The sequence below is a fragment of the Mesitornis unicolor genome, unplaced genomic scaffold (assembly GCF_000695765.1).
Source record: "Mesitornis unicolor isolate BGI_N332 unplaced genomic scaffold, ASM69576v1 scaffold2434, whole genome shotgun sequence".
Taxonomy (NCBI): domain Eukaryota; kingdom Metazoa; phylum Chordata; class Aves; order Mesitornithiformes; family Mesitornithidae; genus Mesitornis; species Mesitornis unicolor.
In genome coordinates this window covers 1-14,203 of record NW_010180600.1, presented here as the reverse complement: position 1 = coordinate 14,203, position 14,203 = coordinate 1, and the positions used below count along the sequence as shown (strand labels likewise).

The 14,203-nt window shown below is 38.4% G+C and overlaps 1 protein-coding gene across 1 annotated transcript; it reads right to left on the bottom strand.

The window, feature by feature from the left end:
• Positions 1-8,993: 8,993 nt before the first annotated feature.
• On the bottom strand, positions 8,994-13,076 carry FBXO5 (F-box protein 5). The gene is made up of 4 exons (XM_010183121.1): positions 12,355-13,076; positions 11,953-12,043; positions 10,615-10,776; positions 8,994-9,245 (listed from the first exon to the last, which is right to left on the bottom strand). The coding sequence occupies exons 1-4, from the start codon at positions 13,074-13,076 to the stop codon at positions 8,994-8,996; spliced, it is 1,227 nt and encodes a 408-aa protein (XP_010181423.1).
• Between the last annotated feature and the right edge of the window lie 1,127 nt (positions 13,077-14,203).

The window sequence follows — 14,203 nt, the reverse complement described above, 5'->3', positions numbered from 1 at the left end:
CCATGTTAATTTTTAACATTACAGGCTCACTTGCTGGCTTTGAACAAGTCTTAAAAATGGTAATCAAAACAGATGCTGACTTCTTTTAATTTCTAATTCTTCAGGCTTTTACTACCAGGTACACAGCTTGCTACCAGAAAACTCTGATATTTGTGGTGCCCTAAAAGGGAAAGTTCTGCTTTCACCTACACACTATTTTAAAATATGAGTATTTCAAGCAGCTACTTTTTATCTGACTGGATTAAATATTTCCATTTCTTCCAAGTTGCATAATAAGCTGCATATTTTCCCTGTAACAATAGGAGCTCAGGTTACAACCTGAAAGCCAGATCACATTATTTCTAGTTTGTACGTTCTTTACTAGAAATAAAGACATAGCATCCATATTCTATTTTTCAATCTTTCACCATTTTCTGGCCACAGGTTTATACAACAGTTGTGTTTTCAGCATAGTTCCCATGGACGTTTCCGTTAAATTCTAATCAAAATGGAAGACAAATTGAACACAGAGCTGGCACAATGTTTCTTCTCTCCCATTCTCTGAAGAGGTCTGGGGTAAGGTGAAAAGCAAGAAGAGGCTAAAATAGCTTTCAAAAATGAAACTTATATAATAAAAATGTATAGTTGTAATTACCACTGATGTCTAACATATTTGTATTGAGATTGTCTACATTATCTGTGGATAAATACAGTAGTTACATATACATAAAACCCTAGGATAGAAGAATTCTTTAACCTTATTCCCTGAATACAAATTTAGCTGGTTTTTAATAAAGAATTTCTGTGACTATGACAATGGAAATATTTAGAAATATTTTTGAACTTTACAACTTTATTTAATGATGAGTTTATTTCTCTTAATAAAGATACTATTAACTTCAAATCAAAGGAACAGAAATAAATAGTAATATAACTGATGTTTCTTTCTTTCCATTTTGTAATCCTTGTAAACCCATACTAAATTATATTCTTAATTTATTAAGGTACATAGAAGATTAAAAGCTACAGTTATGCTTTACTATCCTTTCCACAGTTAACATTTTTTACCTTCTAGAAGCCAAATCCGCAGGTCAAGCCACATTTATTTCTTTTATTGATTTCATTTTTTTCACTTTGAGTGACAACATTTCTGCCTAGTTAGCAGTGCTAAAAGTTTATCCTGGTTTTATACAGGAGCATAAGCTTCTGTTTTCAACAGCTGCATAAACAACAAATATGAGATACAGACTTAGGAGGGCTGTAGAAGTATGTATCACTGAACTGCAGCAAGAAGTTGCTTCAAAGGGTGAATTCTATCTCAGAAAGACAAACAATGATATTTGCTACCTCTGGTCTTCACTTGGTCTGAAGTCTTTGAGGGATGAGCTGAGCCTGATTTTTTCATTTCAGACTACCTCTTTTGTATATTTTTTATTTGTCTGTTTTTTTCTCATCAATATAAGTAACCAAATTAAAAAAGTAATCTTCTTTAATGAGACAAGCCCTCACATTCCTAAAAGTTTCATTGTTTGTTTGAGCACCAAGTATCATAAAATATAAAATGTTTCTTGATTTACAACTTTAATTACTATGAAAAGCAGTATGGATAGAAGATTAGTCCTAGAATTTGAAGTTAGAAAGTCCAGGCTCTATTTGTAACTGAACCACTGCATGACCATGGACCAAGCATTTTGTATCTCCAATGTTTTACATTTAACAGCATTCATCTCACTCGTGACGTTCTTTGCAACTTACAGATAAGAAAATGAAATGTGATTTAGGGATTGTTATATCCTATTCTATGCCTGGTTTATGTCTCAATAACCCAAGATGATTCTAAAAACTATTTCTGAAAAATGTTATGTTGCTCACGTATTTGTTTTGCTTAGTGTGAATGCTCAGGAAGAAAATGTTTCATGAAGATCCCACTATCACCTTCAAGAAACAATCATGGAGTTTCTACTTTTCTCATGTTATGCATTGGCAAATAAAAAAGCCTACAGGTCAAAGAGCTACATGTCCCAGAAATCAAGTTGTTCTCAGTGCAAGAGTTACCCTTAGCTGCCCTACAAGCCAGTGTTTTTCAGTATTAGTATTAGTACATAATAATGTACTTTTTCTTTGAGTATTTCCAGAGGAAGGAGTGCATATACTCTTAACTTCTTAAAACATGCACAACCAATATCTTTGATTTCGGTCACCAGAATTTAAGAAGTGCATATAGAAAGGAATCATTTACAGGTGTTTAATTTGATTCAGTGTCAATATATATGGACAGGAAATCTGAATGCATTTTAATCATATTCAAGACCAGCATGTAAACATAAAGCATACTGAATTACTGTCTAATCCAGAAACTTTGTGAAAACCTTGCTATAATGAGGATAAAGCTGTTCTGTATGAATGATGAAAGCCTTGCTCTTGATAGAGGATTGGAGGGAAGAGAACATTTCTTCTGTTGTGATATACAAAACACAGCAAGAGAGTTGTCTTCATCTTGTTAAGCAAGTCGCCCTTCAGGGTATAATCTATTTGCAACAGTGGTAGGAAGAATATTACGAGCACTGACAAGAATATAAGTATTGTGAGTGTTAACATGCTGAATGTATAAATAGAAATATTAAAGTGTACTCCTTATCTACATCATGGCTAATTCATAGCAGAGTGGTGGGACTGTGGTAGTGGTATAGGACACTAAGACATCTTGATTTATATATTTTACATTTGTATATTGTGTACAAATACAGAGAATATAACTGCTATTTAGTAGAGGTAAGGAGACCAGAACAAATATGAACTGTTCACGTTCCCAAAACTCACTCTAAAACATAGACAGTGAGAGTGGAAATCCTGCAGTATTCTTGATAATTTATTTACCTTTAACATATACATTTTAGTTTTGTTTTTTTACCCTGCTTCAGTAGGCTTTTCCTGCAGTTTAACATCCTGACATCACAGAATCACAATGTGCCATAAAGAATGACAAGGACATGGAACAACTCACAAACTTTCTAGATTTCATACTGGCAATAAGATTTTTTAATCATACATAAGTAAATGTGTTGCAGAGAGTAAATGTATTATTGCACTGCCTGTTGTGAGTATTTTTAAGGCAACACAGAGCTTTTTAATTTAGAGACATTATGTGTATTTTTACAAGCAGCTGGTGTTTAAAGTATGTTTGTAAGCAAATTGCAATTGATGTCTCCTCTGCTAATTTGGGACCTAGGGACAATCTTGAAAATTAGATCTACAGATGACTAACGAAAAATCAGTTGCAGAACGCAATTAGCTGAGCCGAGGCAGGCCCTCCCTCAGAAAATGGTGCTGACCACTAAGGGAGCGTTACAGAGGTTTCGTGTCGCCACGTTTTCTTTGGGATACACGCACAGACCGGCTGCCCGCCGAGCCCCGCTGGACGGAGCCAGGAAGGGGCAGCGCGCCCTCTGGCGGGCGCGGGTAGGAAACGGCCGCTCCAGGAGGTGGCAACGGGTGAAACACCGGCGTCCTAAGTCTGCCCTGTGAAGCTGTAGCCAGGGTGCATTAACCCCGAAAGAGCTGTACCTGTTCCAGAGACATGTAGGAGTGGCTTTCAAGGCAGCCCTTCTGCTCGGCAACTGCTGGCCGTCTGAGCTTTATATGCCCTCAGCAAGTATCTTTGGTTAGGGCAACTGCAGCCTTCACAATGCTCTCAGTGCAAGCCCAACGTGAGCTGACAAAACCAGTTTAGCTACAAGGCAGCATCAAATGTCCAGAGCCCTTTGCTTTCCAGCAACAAACACACATATAACATGCTGTGTTAGCTACTGAAAGGCCTACACAAGGACTGTGCCCCACACCAGGCCTCAGAGCCACCCCAGCTGACTTCCTCAATCCTTCCTCTGCTCCTCACAATGCCCCAGCTCAATCCCTGCTCCAGTATCAGCCTTCCTGCTCCTCCTTGCCAAGCACAGCTTCAGCAGCTCTTCTGGTACCTCTCAAAAGCTAATCCAGCACTTAGCAGGTGGGAAATAGGGCAGAGGAGGGGCAGAATTCCCTCTTTCTCCCCAGCTATGCTTCTGCTCAGATGGGACATCCTCAGGGTCATCCGTGGGGCTATGCACCTAACACTGCAGCTGACTGAGGGCTGTGGAGGGCTCATTGTATCCCCCCAGCACCAAACTGAAACCTATAGAGCAATCGGCAAACATAAGGAATGCAATTTTTTGCATCTTAATTTCTCAAAATACCTCCCAAGCCTTTGGCTAGTTTGAGGTACCATGATGGCAGTTCCGAATGCAAAGAGCAGAGCAATACTACACCTTAAGGGACAAAGCCTCAGATGCTGAACCAGCTCAACGGCCATTACAAGAATGTCCTATTCCTTCATTTGAACCTTGCAACTATTTCTGCATGTGCCAGCAGGTTCACATAGGCCCTTGCTGCTTTTATTTTGTGCTAGGAACACCAGCACTATGTTTTTCCCTCTCTCTTTGTGTTCCTATGGACTCCTTCAGAGGAGAAACCACTCCAAAAAGGTAACATTGAAATTGAGTGGACCTGATGTGACAATTTGTTCATTCTTAGCTAAGGACACATTCCAGCAGTTCCCCATCTCTGTAACTCCTCATCCCTCTACTCCAAAGTTTAGATGTATTAGAGAGGAATCTTTTCTATCATCTTGGCATGCGCATTCCAAAATCAAGCATGTAGCATAGTAATTGCCTGGTCCATCCTTGAATTCAGGTAGTAGTGTTTCACACAAGCTCAAGCTTTTCAGATCAAGACAGCAGCTTGTCCTGTAGGCACTGTATGAAAAACTGCCTTACATATTCATGCTATGTCTTTTAGATATTTTACAAGTTGCATGTTCATTTAGCAGCAGGATTAAGTTTTTACAGAAGGCTTCTGTATTTTTTTAAGTTTAGCAAATATGTACACATCCTCCACAAATATATTTGAAACAAATGTTAAAATCAATAATTGTATGCAAGGTTAGGGTTTTGTTCTTTTAATCGCAGATTTAATGCTATTACCCGTGACCACAGTAACTAGATGGACAGATACGATCAGTGGAGGTGGAGGAAATGCACTCTTCATGAACGTAGCAAGGAGGAACTCAATGAATCCAGCTTCATGCAGTGTTTCAAGAGCACCATCTTGTGGTTTTCCCTTTCCGGACCATATTTTTTTTTTAAAAAAAATCCATATTACAGCACAATTTCCTCAAAAGGGCTGTTGGCCCTTGGCTTTAGAAGTAGATATTTTGGGAGGTGGGGAGGGAATTCTTATCACAATCTTTATCCAGACTCATTTTTTTAAACTCTGTCAAACGTTATATTTTTAATATTTAATATTTACTTTTTTGGAAGTGATTGTTGCCAGAACTTTGGATTTAAATTAAAAAAACAACAAAAAAAAACAAACCAGAAAAACCCCACAAAACCAACCCAAACCAACCCAAACACATCCCTCCCACCCCTCAGATATTCAACATGATAAAATGTAGCTTCTTTAACAGTGGAGCCTTTTGCTAGTGACTGCACATCTAACACATGCTGCAGTTTTGCTCCATGTTAGAAATCACCCTCCGAGGCAAACAGCTAGGCTGTGTCCTATGCTAAAGCACCAGCAGTTGCAGAATCGAAGAGTGCTTTTTTGTTGTTGTTGTTCTGGTTCTTCCATGTCTTACAGTCCTCAGCACAAATGCTGCTGCTGGAGGGTAAATTACACTGATAAATGCATACAACCTCATCCTTGTTTTTACAACTGATTATGTCATCAGATTAATCATCATTATCTGACACTTCTCTGCAGCTTCTCTGGTTGCTGTGGTGGGACAACTAAGGGTGCCTTCAGTGTTTTTAAAAAATATATAAGTACTTCTTAAAACTGCTCAGGTAGAGATGGAGTAGCTCCTTGTGTTTTTCAGGACAACATCAGAAGTGCAAAATGTGGATATTCAATACTGATTTCAGAAAGTTCTAATTCTCTGCCTTCGCCTGCCTCCCAGCTAGGCTCAGGATGAAGTTAAGGAATTTCTGTCTCCAGAGTTGTTCAGGCCAGGGAAACAGCTGCTAGCCACAGTGATTTACAGAGCAAAGAAATATCCCACCCTTGCTCATCATGCAGAGCCATTCCTGGAGATAAGCGAGAAGCTGGGAGAAATCCTTACCCTTTTGCACCAGCCAAGCAGAGGACTCGGTCAGCCTGAAGATATTTATCACCCTCAATAGATCTGAGAGGTGCAGGTAATGTGAGTAAGAAGCTTATCATGTTTCTGCAATGTCACTGGAGCTGCCAATTGTTGAATCTGAAAGTGATTTTAGCAAAACAGCTGTAGTAGCTGGGGACTTATCTCCATATGGCAACTGCTATGCCTTTCTCTTGTGCTAGGTAGGACTCCCACGTTGATTACATATCAAAGGCAGGTTCAAGATAGCCCCAGCACAGGCATTAACACCAATCTGAACCTACTACTTTGTTTCCACCCTTCCACGTAAATCAGTCCCCTCAGCACTGGTGGCGTCATCACTTAGTGCTAATGCTCTCTCTGAGGAGCTGCTTTCTTGCTCAGCAGTAGATGTCAGCATGCCTGGCTGAGGACTGACTGTCCACTCTGGTTTTTTTTCCTGCCATACACTCAAGCCATTTGTGAGGAGATCAACAATCATGCACTTTCAGAAAGCTGCATATAGCTTTTATTCAGTTCCAATGCTCAGTATTGTTGGGCAGGGTTTCAACAGTTGGGTAAGATTACCATAAAGGAAGAAATAGCTGCATGGCCACCACAGATCCCTGTGGTTCTCTTTATAAGTTTTGCATAAGAAAATTTCAGACACTGGTAACAGGTCAAGGTCTCATCCACCTTTTGAAGGCTGCAATCTTGAACGTCAGTTCTGATAATTAACACTAAAGCTGGTAGGCAAGGATCTGAGGATAAGACAAGAATGGTTGGGCAAAAGGAAAGAAATGGCCACAATGGTTTGCAGCAGTTGTGACCACTGAAGCCATATAGACCAATTCTTCCCCTTTATTTATAGGTAACAAGGAATTTTCCTCAAAATTATGCATGAGCAGATCAATTACTACAGGAAAAAAAAATAACAAAAACCAACACAGCTGTTCACTGTGTACAAACTGTTAGGCACACTAGAGAGTGGATAGTTCCTCTAAGCTAAAAACTTGAAAAGGTAAACATGTCAAGTTTGTAATGTCCACATTCAGCTCCAATACACAAACTTGAATTCAAGATGTATCATATTCTGCAACACCAGTCTGAGTGCAGATGTCTGTGCCACACTTATCAAAATCAATGTACAAAAGGGCAGTTCTGTCCATATCATATTAAGATATCCATGGTCTTCAGGACACAGGAATTTCAGTAGACACATTAAAATTTTATAACAAGCTTTTTGCTCACAGTATTTCTTGCCTATCTGTGCTCAGTCTACAGCATACTGTCTCACTGGCATTGCATGCATATCATACACTTTTCCACATCTCCCAAACAATACTGGAGACACCAATGTCCAGTAGTTCAGGGCTATTACTACTTACTATATAAACACCATTCTTCTGGCCTGCAGTACACGATTGGTTGGTAAAGGTGGTATGGTCTAATTACCAGCATGAGTTTTAATAGCATGGAAGACTTCTACCTGTCATTCTCAGATCTTGAGCATGTCTGTAAGTGGACTTAAATAGACAAAAGACTTATAACAAGAAATTTAATTCCATAACTCAGTCAGCCTCTTATTTTAAGTCTCAGGTCTAAGTTTTCCACATAAAAGCATACCACTAGAGGTCCTGCTCAGCGGTTCACAAATGGAAAATTAACAAGTGCAGGAAAAGCTAGCATGCAGTATATAACTGCTGTTCCTTGACCTACAACGCTGCCTTCCCAGTCTCTTATCTACTTATTAACTAGAAAATACCCCCACCCAAACTCCAGCCATTTGCAGAAGATTATCAATCCTTTTCTTGAAAGCTTGCCCTTTTTTTTGCTGTGAAATCACAAGGACTCTACTAGTGAGCCAGTTCTGCAACAGCAGCATAAATTCAGCCAATAAAAAATTTTCCATTGAATATGTTTGGTTCAGAATCTATTGGCAGTTACTACTAAGAGTCCTCAGGTAAGCTGTAGGAACACAGCATAAGAATGGATTCAGTATATTTTACACAAAACCAGATTTCCTCCTTGTTAAATCAACATTTTTAAGAAGCACATATTAGAAAACATGAGAAACGACCATGAAAACCAAGTTGTTGAGAACAGTAATTTATTTTCACATTTACAAGACAAACATGAATAATATTTAAAGCATTATTTACAAATATATACAAATATTTTAGAAGTATCTTATGATTTGGAAAAAACTAGCAAAAAAGTATTTTTAGCAGTATAGCCAAGATACAATGTGTACTTTTTTTTAAGTTGAAAAGAATATTGCCTCTGTTCAAGGAAAACCTGCTGTTTCTGAATGAAGAAATTAAAAGCAACAACTTAAGATTCACATAATGTAAACTATCAGAGAAAATGGTATTAGGAACATTCACATTTTAAAATTAAGGCAAAGCCTTGAAAAAAATTGTAAAATCTAGACTCCCTCATAATTTTGTTAAAAGAGATTTCACGCACCTCACTTGACATCGTCACTGTAAATGCTTTTAAAAGACTTTGAATGAGAGTAAACATTTAAATAAAAGTTTATGCTTCCTTCTTCTGTCATTCAAGAATTGCTAGGGCTACATGGAAAGGTACACGCCAAAATGTCTTTGTTCAGCATTAGAGTGGGATGTTTTCAAGACTGGAACATGATAGACAAACTGTCAGAACAGTTTTTAAAAGGGTATTTGTGATGATTCTTAGGAATTTCAACATAGCCAAATAGTACAGAGGAATAATAAAATTAACCTTTCTTTTAATATAGACTAGCAGAGAGCATATTCTTGTTTGATTTTCTTTGTGGATAACTTCATAACCTAAAAAAATGTCTGTGGGACATCTGACAATCTGTGTTGGGATGGATGCATCACAGCCGCCGTAGATTCTGTTTGCTTTTCTTAGTCCCAGGGAGCGGCCCCAGCTTAGAGTTGTGTTTCACTGGTCTGCCACTCATACAGTCACTGGAGCTGTGGTAGCTGCACATGCACTTTGTACAAAAGTCAAAGCCACAGCTTTCACGATTGCACAAAGCTCTTTGCAGATAGGAGTCATACTTTGCAGGTGAGCCACAGCGATGGCAGACTTTAAGGCTTTCAGTGTTTTTCAAGTTCTTGGCAGCCTGTAAGTAAAAGCATAGAGAAGATCATGAATGGAGGGTAAATATGCACCCCAAACATTCCTTGATATTATTTAAGTGCCACAACACATACTATAACTCCTTTTACTCTAGAAAGCTAAATTACAAACTTGCCTAATTGTAGCTGTATGAAATTCCGATAGACATTGAACAGTAATAATCAGCCTATGAAGGCAAGTACTTTGGACTGGAATAGAGGTAACCAATTTAAAATACTTAAATTTTTAAATTTAAAGGACAGATTAAATGCAAAGCAGTATGAAAAGCAGCTCTCCTGAATCCTTGAAACTTATCCAAGGATGGCAATTAATTTAATTTTAAAAAATGAGAATAAATCTGAATTCCATTTAAATCATTACCATTTTTGGAAAGTGAGAAACACGTGCAGAAATTTCAGCTGTGGGGCACTTGGCTTGAGACACCAAATGGGAGCAATTACTACTTCTCTCCAATGAATTAATTTTGGACAAAACTAGATCCACCAATCAGAATCATCCAGTATTAGAAAATTATAGACCTGTATAACACCTTATATCACTCAACTATTAAAAGCAAAATGTTATGATAATCTAGGTGTGTATAGACATATGTTTATCGAGGGGAAAAATTTTAGACTATTACTTCACTGTAAAAAATGCTATATAGTATTATTAGAGCAACTTGATCATATTTTCCAATGTCACTATATTTTCTTCTCTTATTGTGCCAATATGCAGATTGACGTTTTTTGAGCTTGGATATAAAAACCTTTTCTAGTTAGGAAAATCTGTGGCTTATTAACAATGATTTTCAATAAAGATTTTTAAAAGGCACTTGCCATGTAGACCTCCAGCTGTATGTGTTAAAAAAAAAAGCTCAGAAAAATAACATGGCAAAGGGAAACTTAGGTTATTGGCAGTTCTTGACAACTCCAAATATGTGACATGTTACAAATACATAGTTTAAAAAATTTACCATTGGTGTTTAAGCAAAATTGACAGTTTTTGTGGGATTGCTTATCTGGAAAACACACGATCCATTGCCCATGGAAAGTAACAGGAAATTATAAAACTTTAACATGTCTGATTCAAGCCAAAACCTAAGCAAAAAAAAAATCACTAAGTCATTTTGACAGTACCTAGACACCCAACGGAATAATAATAAAAAAATTGAACAACCCAGTGTATCAATATTCTCCAGTTAGTTTCTGACATTGTCTTAAAATAGACTCAATAAGCAAAGTCTAGCAGTTACACTAATAAGTTACAAGCACTTAAAACTGGAGGCTCTACTTTCAGAAATATGCTATACAAGTTGATTGTGTGTCAGATAACATGTGAGAAATTAAAGAAGAATGGAAATCACCAGTTACCTCAGAAAACTCAACAAGCCTGCTGTGATTCTTAGATGCTTTGGATCTGGTGCCTTTTTTATTCAAGTTGTTTGGTGGTGTGGCTTTCTGAATGGAAGCTAAAGCTGTTCGGTAGAGAACATACTCCCTTGTTGCAGCATGCTCTGGTGCCTTAGTGCTATTCTAATGAAAAGAAAAATAAGAATAAAAGATTAGAAGAGACTCATCTGACATTGACTTTTTGCTTAATAGAAGTCAGCAACTTATTTTTGATCTTTTGTCCTGGCTAGAAGGTTTCCAACAATAAAGTGTCATACCAAGTTGTATGCTACTAATTTTACCTAAGCTTTCTTGGACACTGTTATAAATTTGTAGAACAGACCCCTAGTTCACACCATCAAAACCAACTATCTTCCATTTCACAATACTACTTTCATATTAACACATAATAATTATTTAGGCAGAGCATGTAACCTAGTCACCACAATGTTTTAAAGCACAAAGCAATATTTCTAATTCTTCATGGTGAACAGGGGTGCTTGAAGTTTTCTTCCTGAGAAGTAAATGTCTTCCACCAATTTTCTAAGCTTGCAGTTCAGGTTTAAAAAAGGCATACAATTGCAGGAAGTAAACAAAACTTTAATGTTCAGTGGTGTCTGATTTTCATCCCAATAGGCTAGCATCATAAAATACCACCTAAAATTCAAAGTAGTGGGCTACCTTAGTCTGTGGCAGACTCTAAGCCTCGTTTCATTGTTTCTCCATCTCTGAAGGAATAAAAATGCTCCTTGTGTTTCAAGAGTTCTACAATGCCAGTGTGGTTGGAACTCATTTTTTAATTTAATAGGACAAGCAGACATTAGGAATAGCTCACACTACAAAATTTTTTCAGTTTTCTGCAGCCAGCATGTGGCACTTCAGAGACTGTTGCTAGGAAGTGTAAGTAGAGAACCTGAGTGGCACAGTCAGCTGAGTGCTTTCCCTCAGGCTCTCTCCCTTCTGGATCTGAGGGGGTGCTGAATTAAGCAAGCCTCACCTGAGAGGCTCTAGGGCTTGCCCAGCAGACAGTGCTGGAACTCACCCTTGCCTGCCTGTCCTCTGTATCATAGGATATGTGGAAGCTCTTAGGAACATATGCATCTCTTTCTGGGTAACCCTCTCAGTCAACCTTCCTTGGGCTCCAAAGACAGTGAAGTGACTAGAAACACTTGAGACAGGGCATCCTCACAGGACAAACTCACACACTCCAGTGACAATGTTTTCAACCTAAGAAACTCTTTTGTGATCTCTTAAGGCTGGTGGAGTCCTGAAATAGCAGACAGACATTGCTGGTTTAGGCTTCAAAGTGCCGAAACTTACAGAAAGGTTTCTCACAGCTTTACTGTACATTTGGAAAATCCATTTATCTTCTTGTAGAATCTTCTGCCACTTTGTGCTGACTCTGGCAAAACTGCAATGACAAAACAAACATATCAGTTACCTCCTAGGAAAAGAAAACACTTTTTATTTAATAGCAGGAATTATGTAATTTTTTTCTTTAATGTAGAAGATGGGTTATGTCACAGCTGTAGTCTTTAATTTGCCTTCTAGGGAAAGACATTCTTCATATATATAATGGCTTATACTGACAGTTCAATTTTTAATACATAATAGACCATAAAACATTGAGTATAGTCACAAAAGCCATATCTAAAACATTTTTAAACCATCTATTACGTTGTTTACTTTCCCAATGAAATACAACGAGATCGATATACTTACTTTATTAAATCTATCTCACCAAGATGCCGTAAGATATTTGCCAGTACATGCTTCAGGTTCTTTTGGAAGAGTTCGGCAAGAATGTCTATTCTATCTAATCCCATTTTCCTTCCAATGAGATTACCAAGTTCAAACTTTCCCCTAAAAACAATTCTGTCTACTACAGCCCAAGACTTGAGGTTTCTTTTACCACTTTTTTTCAAAGTCGAGCAAATCATTTCTTCATAATGGGTTACTGGCAACAAAGTCTTTTTTGAAAATTGTGCGTGGTTTTGGTCCTTCATGAGACAGTGCTTTGGCGTGTCACAGAGGTTCCCAGCCAGAGGAATACTATCCTCATGGTCTATTGGCTCAGCATATTGATGACTAAGCATAGAGGAATAACCACTGTCCTCATTAAATTTATTGTTTTCCAGTGCCTCCATTTCATAGATACTTTCATCAAATCTTTGCGTTACTTGTTTGTTTTCTTTGTTATGTACAGGTCTTCCTTCATCTTCAAGATCTAAATCTCTGGTGGCCGCATGGTATGAGTCACTAAGGAGTATATTCTGCTGCTTTTCAGCACAGCTTTTACAAAAGCCGTCCTCATATTTCAAGGGGCAGGATTCTTCCAGTCTTGTTTTCTCCGTAGCAGCCTTCAGTGGTGCAAACCCAGCATGAGGAGATGTACAATCGAAATCATGCTTCATTTTGAAAGAGTGGTTAACATTCGATTTCATTATTTTGTTTGTACTCTGCAAGGAACAAAAAGGAAGGCATTACAACACAGCATAAACTGCATTACAAATACTACTTCTTATAGAGACCTGATCATACCTTCCTTCTGCATTATGAATTTTAAGCTTTTATGTAACTCAGCCCCTAGTGTCTGAAACACAGACAACTAGTAGAAGTAAGGGTTTGAACAGTCACACATGAAATTTAAGTGAGATCTCAAAATTAGAGATTTATAATACACACAATTGGGGTGAGAAAACTGACTGGATTATTTACTTTGTCACTTTTCCACCAGTATCGATTACTTTTAGACACACCAATGCCTCCACTTCCTACCCTAAATGCAGCGATGTACTGGGGACTCTGGTGGTTCCTGCAAGGGACGCCAGTGGCAGAGGGTCCATGAGTGACAGCAGGCCCGTGCAGGGGTCTAGCCAGGCCAGAGCAGCCTGAAGTCTGCACCTAAGGCCAGAGGCAATACTGCTGATGCAGCCACGTATCTGGCATTTTTAAAAGGGGAGGAGGCCGAGTGGCATATGGAAAGTCTGAGCACTTGCATGCATGTGTAAATTACAATGGAAAGAAGCGAACCACTAAAAAATGATCAAAATCGAATAAAGGTTACTTGCAAGCATGATTTTAAGAGGGTGGGAGGTCGATAGATATTATAGGAAAATTGAGCTTTTCTTGCCCTGTTTCTTTCCCCTTCCCCCGAAGTGTGGTGCTATCTATATTAACAGTTGCGGGGGGATGGGCGAGGACTGTAGGGGAGAAGGAAGCCATCTCTGCCATGTTAAATTTAAGGGCAAAATAATTTTCCACATGCTTTGCAATCCGCATAAAAATAAGGTCAACCATTTGAACAGGTATTTTAAGGGATTTAAGCATTTCCAGCAGTTTTGGGGGAAAAAAAAAAAGTATTATATTTCAGAGAAAAAGTCCCTTCTTCATACCTGCCTTTAGTGGAAGAAAGGAGCAAAGAGGCTTATGGCTTTGTACAGTGTGAGCTGGGGGAAAGATGCAGGCCTTCGCTAGGCCCCCCCATCTCCCCTTTCCCTTGAGAGGCGCGAGTGAGAGCAGAGGAGCTTTTGGCCTGAAACCCTGCAGAACTGGGAAAAGCCCCCTCGCT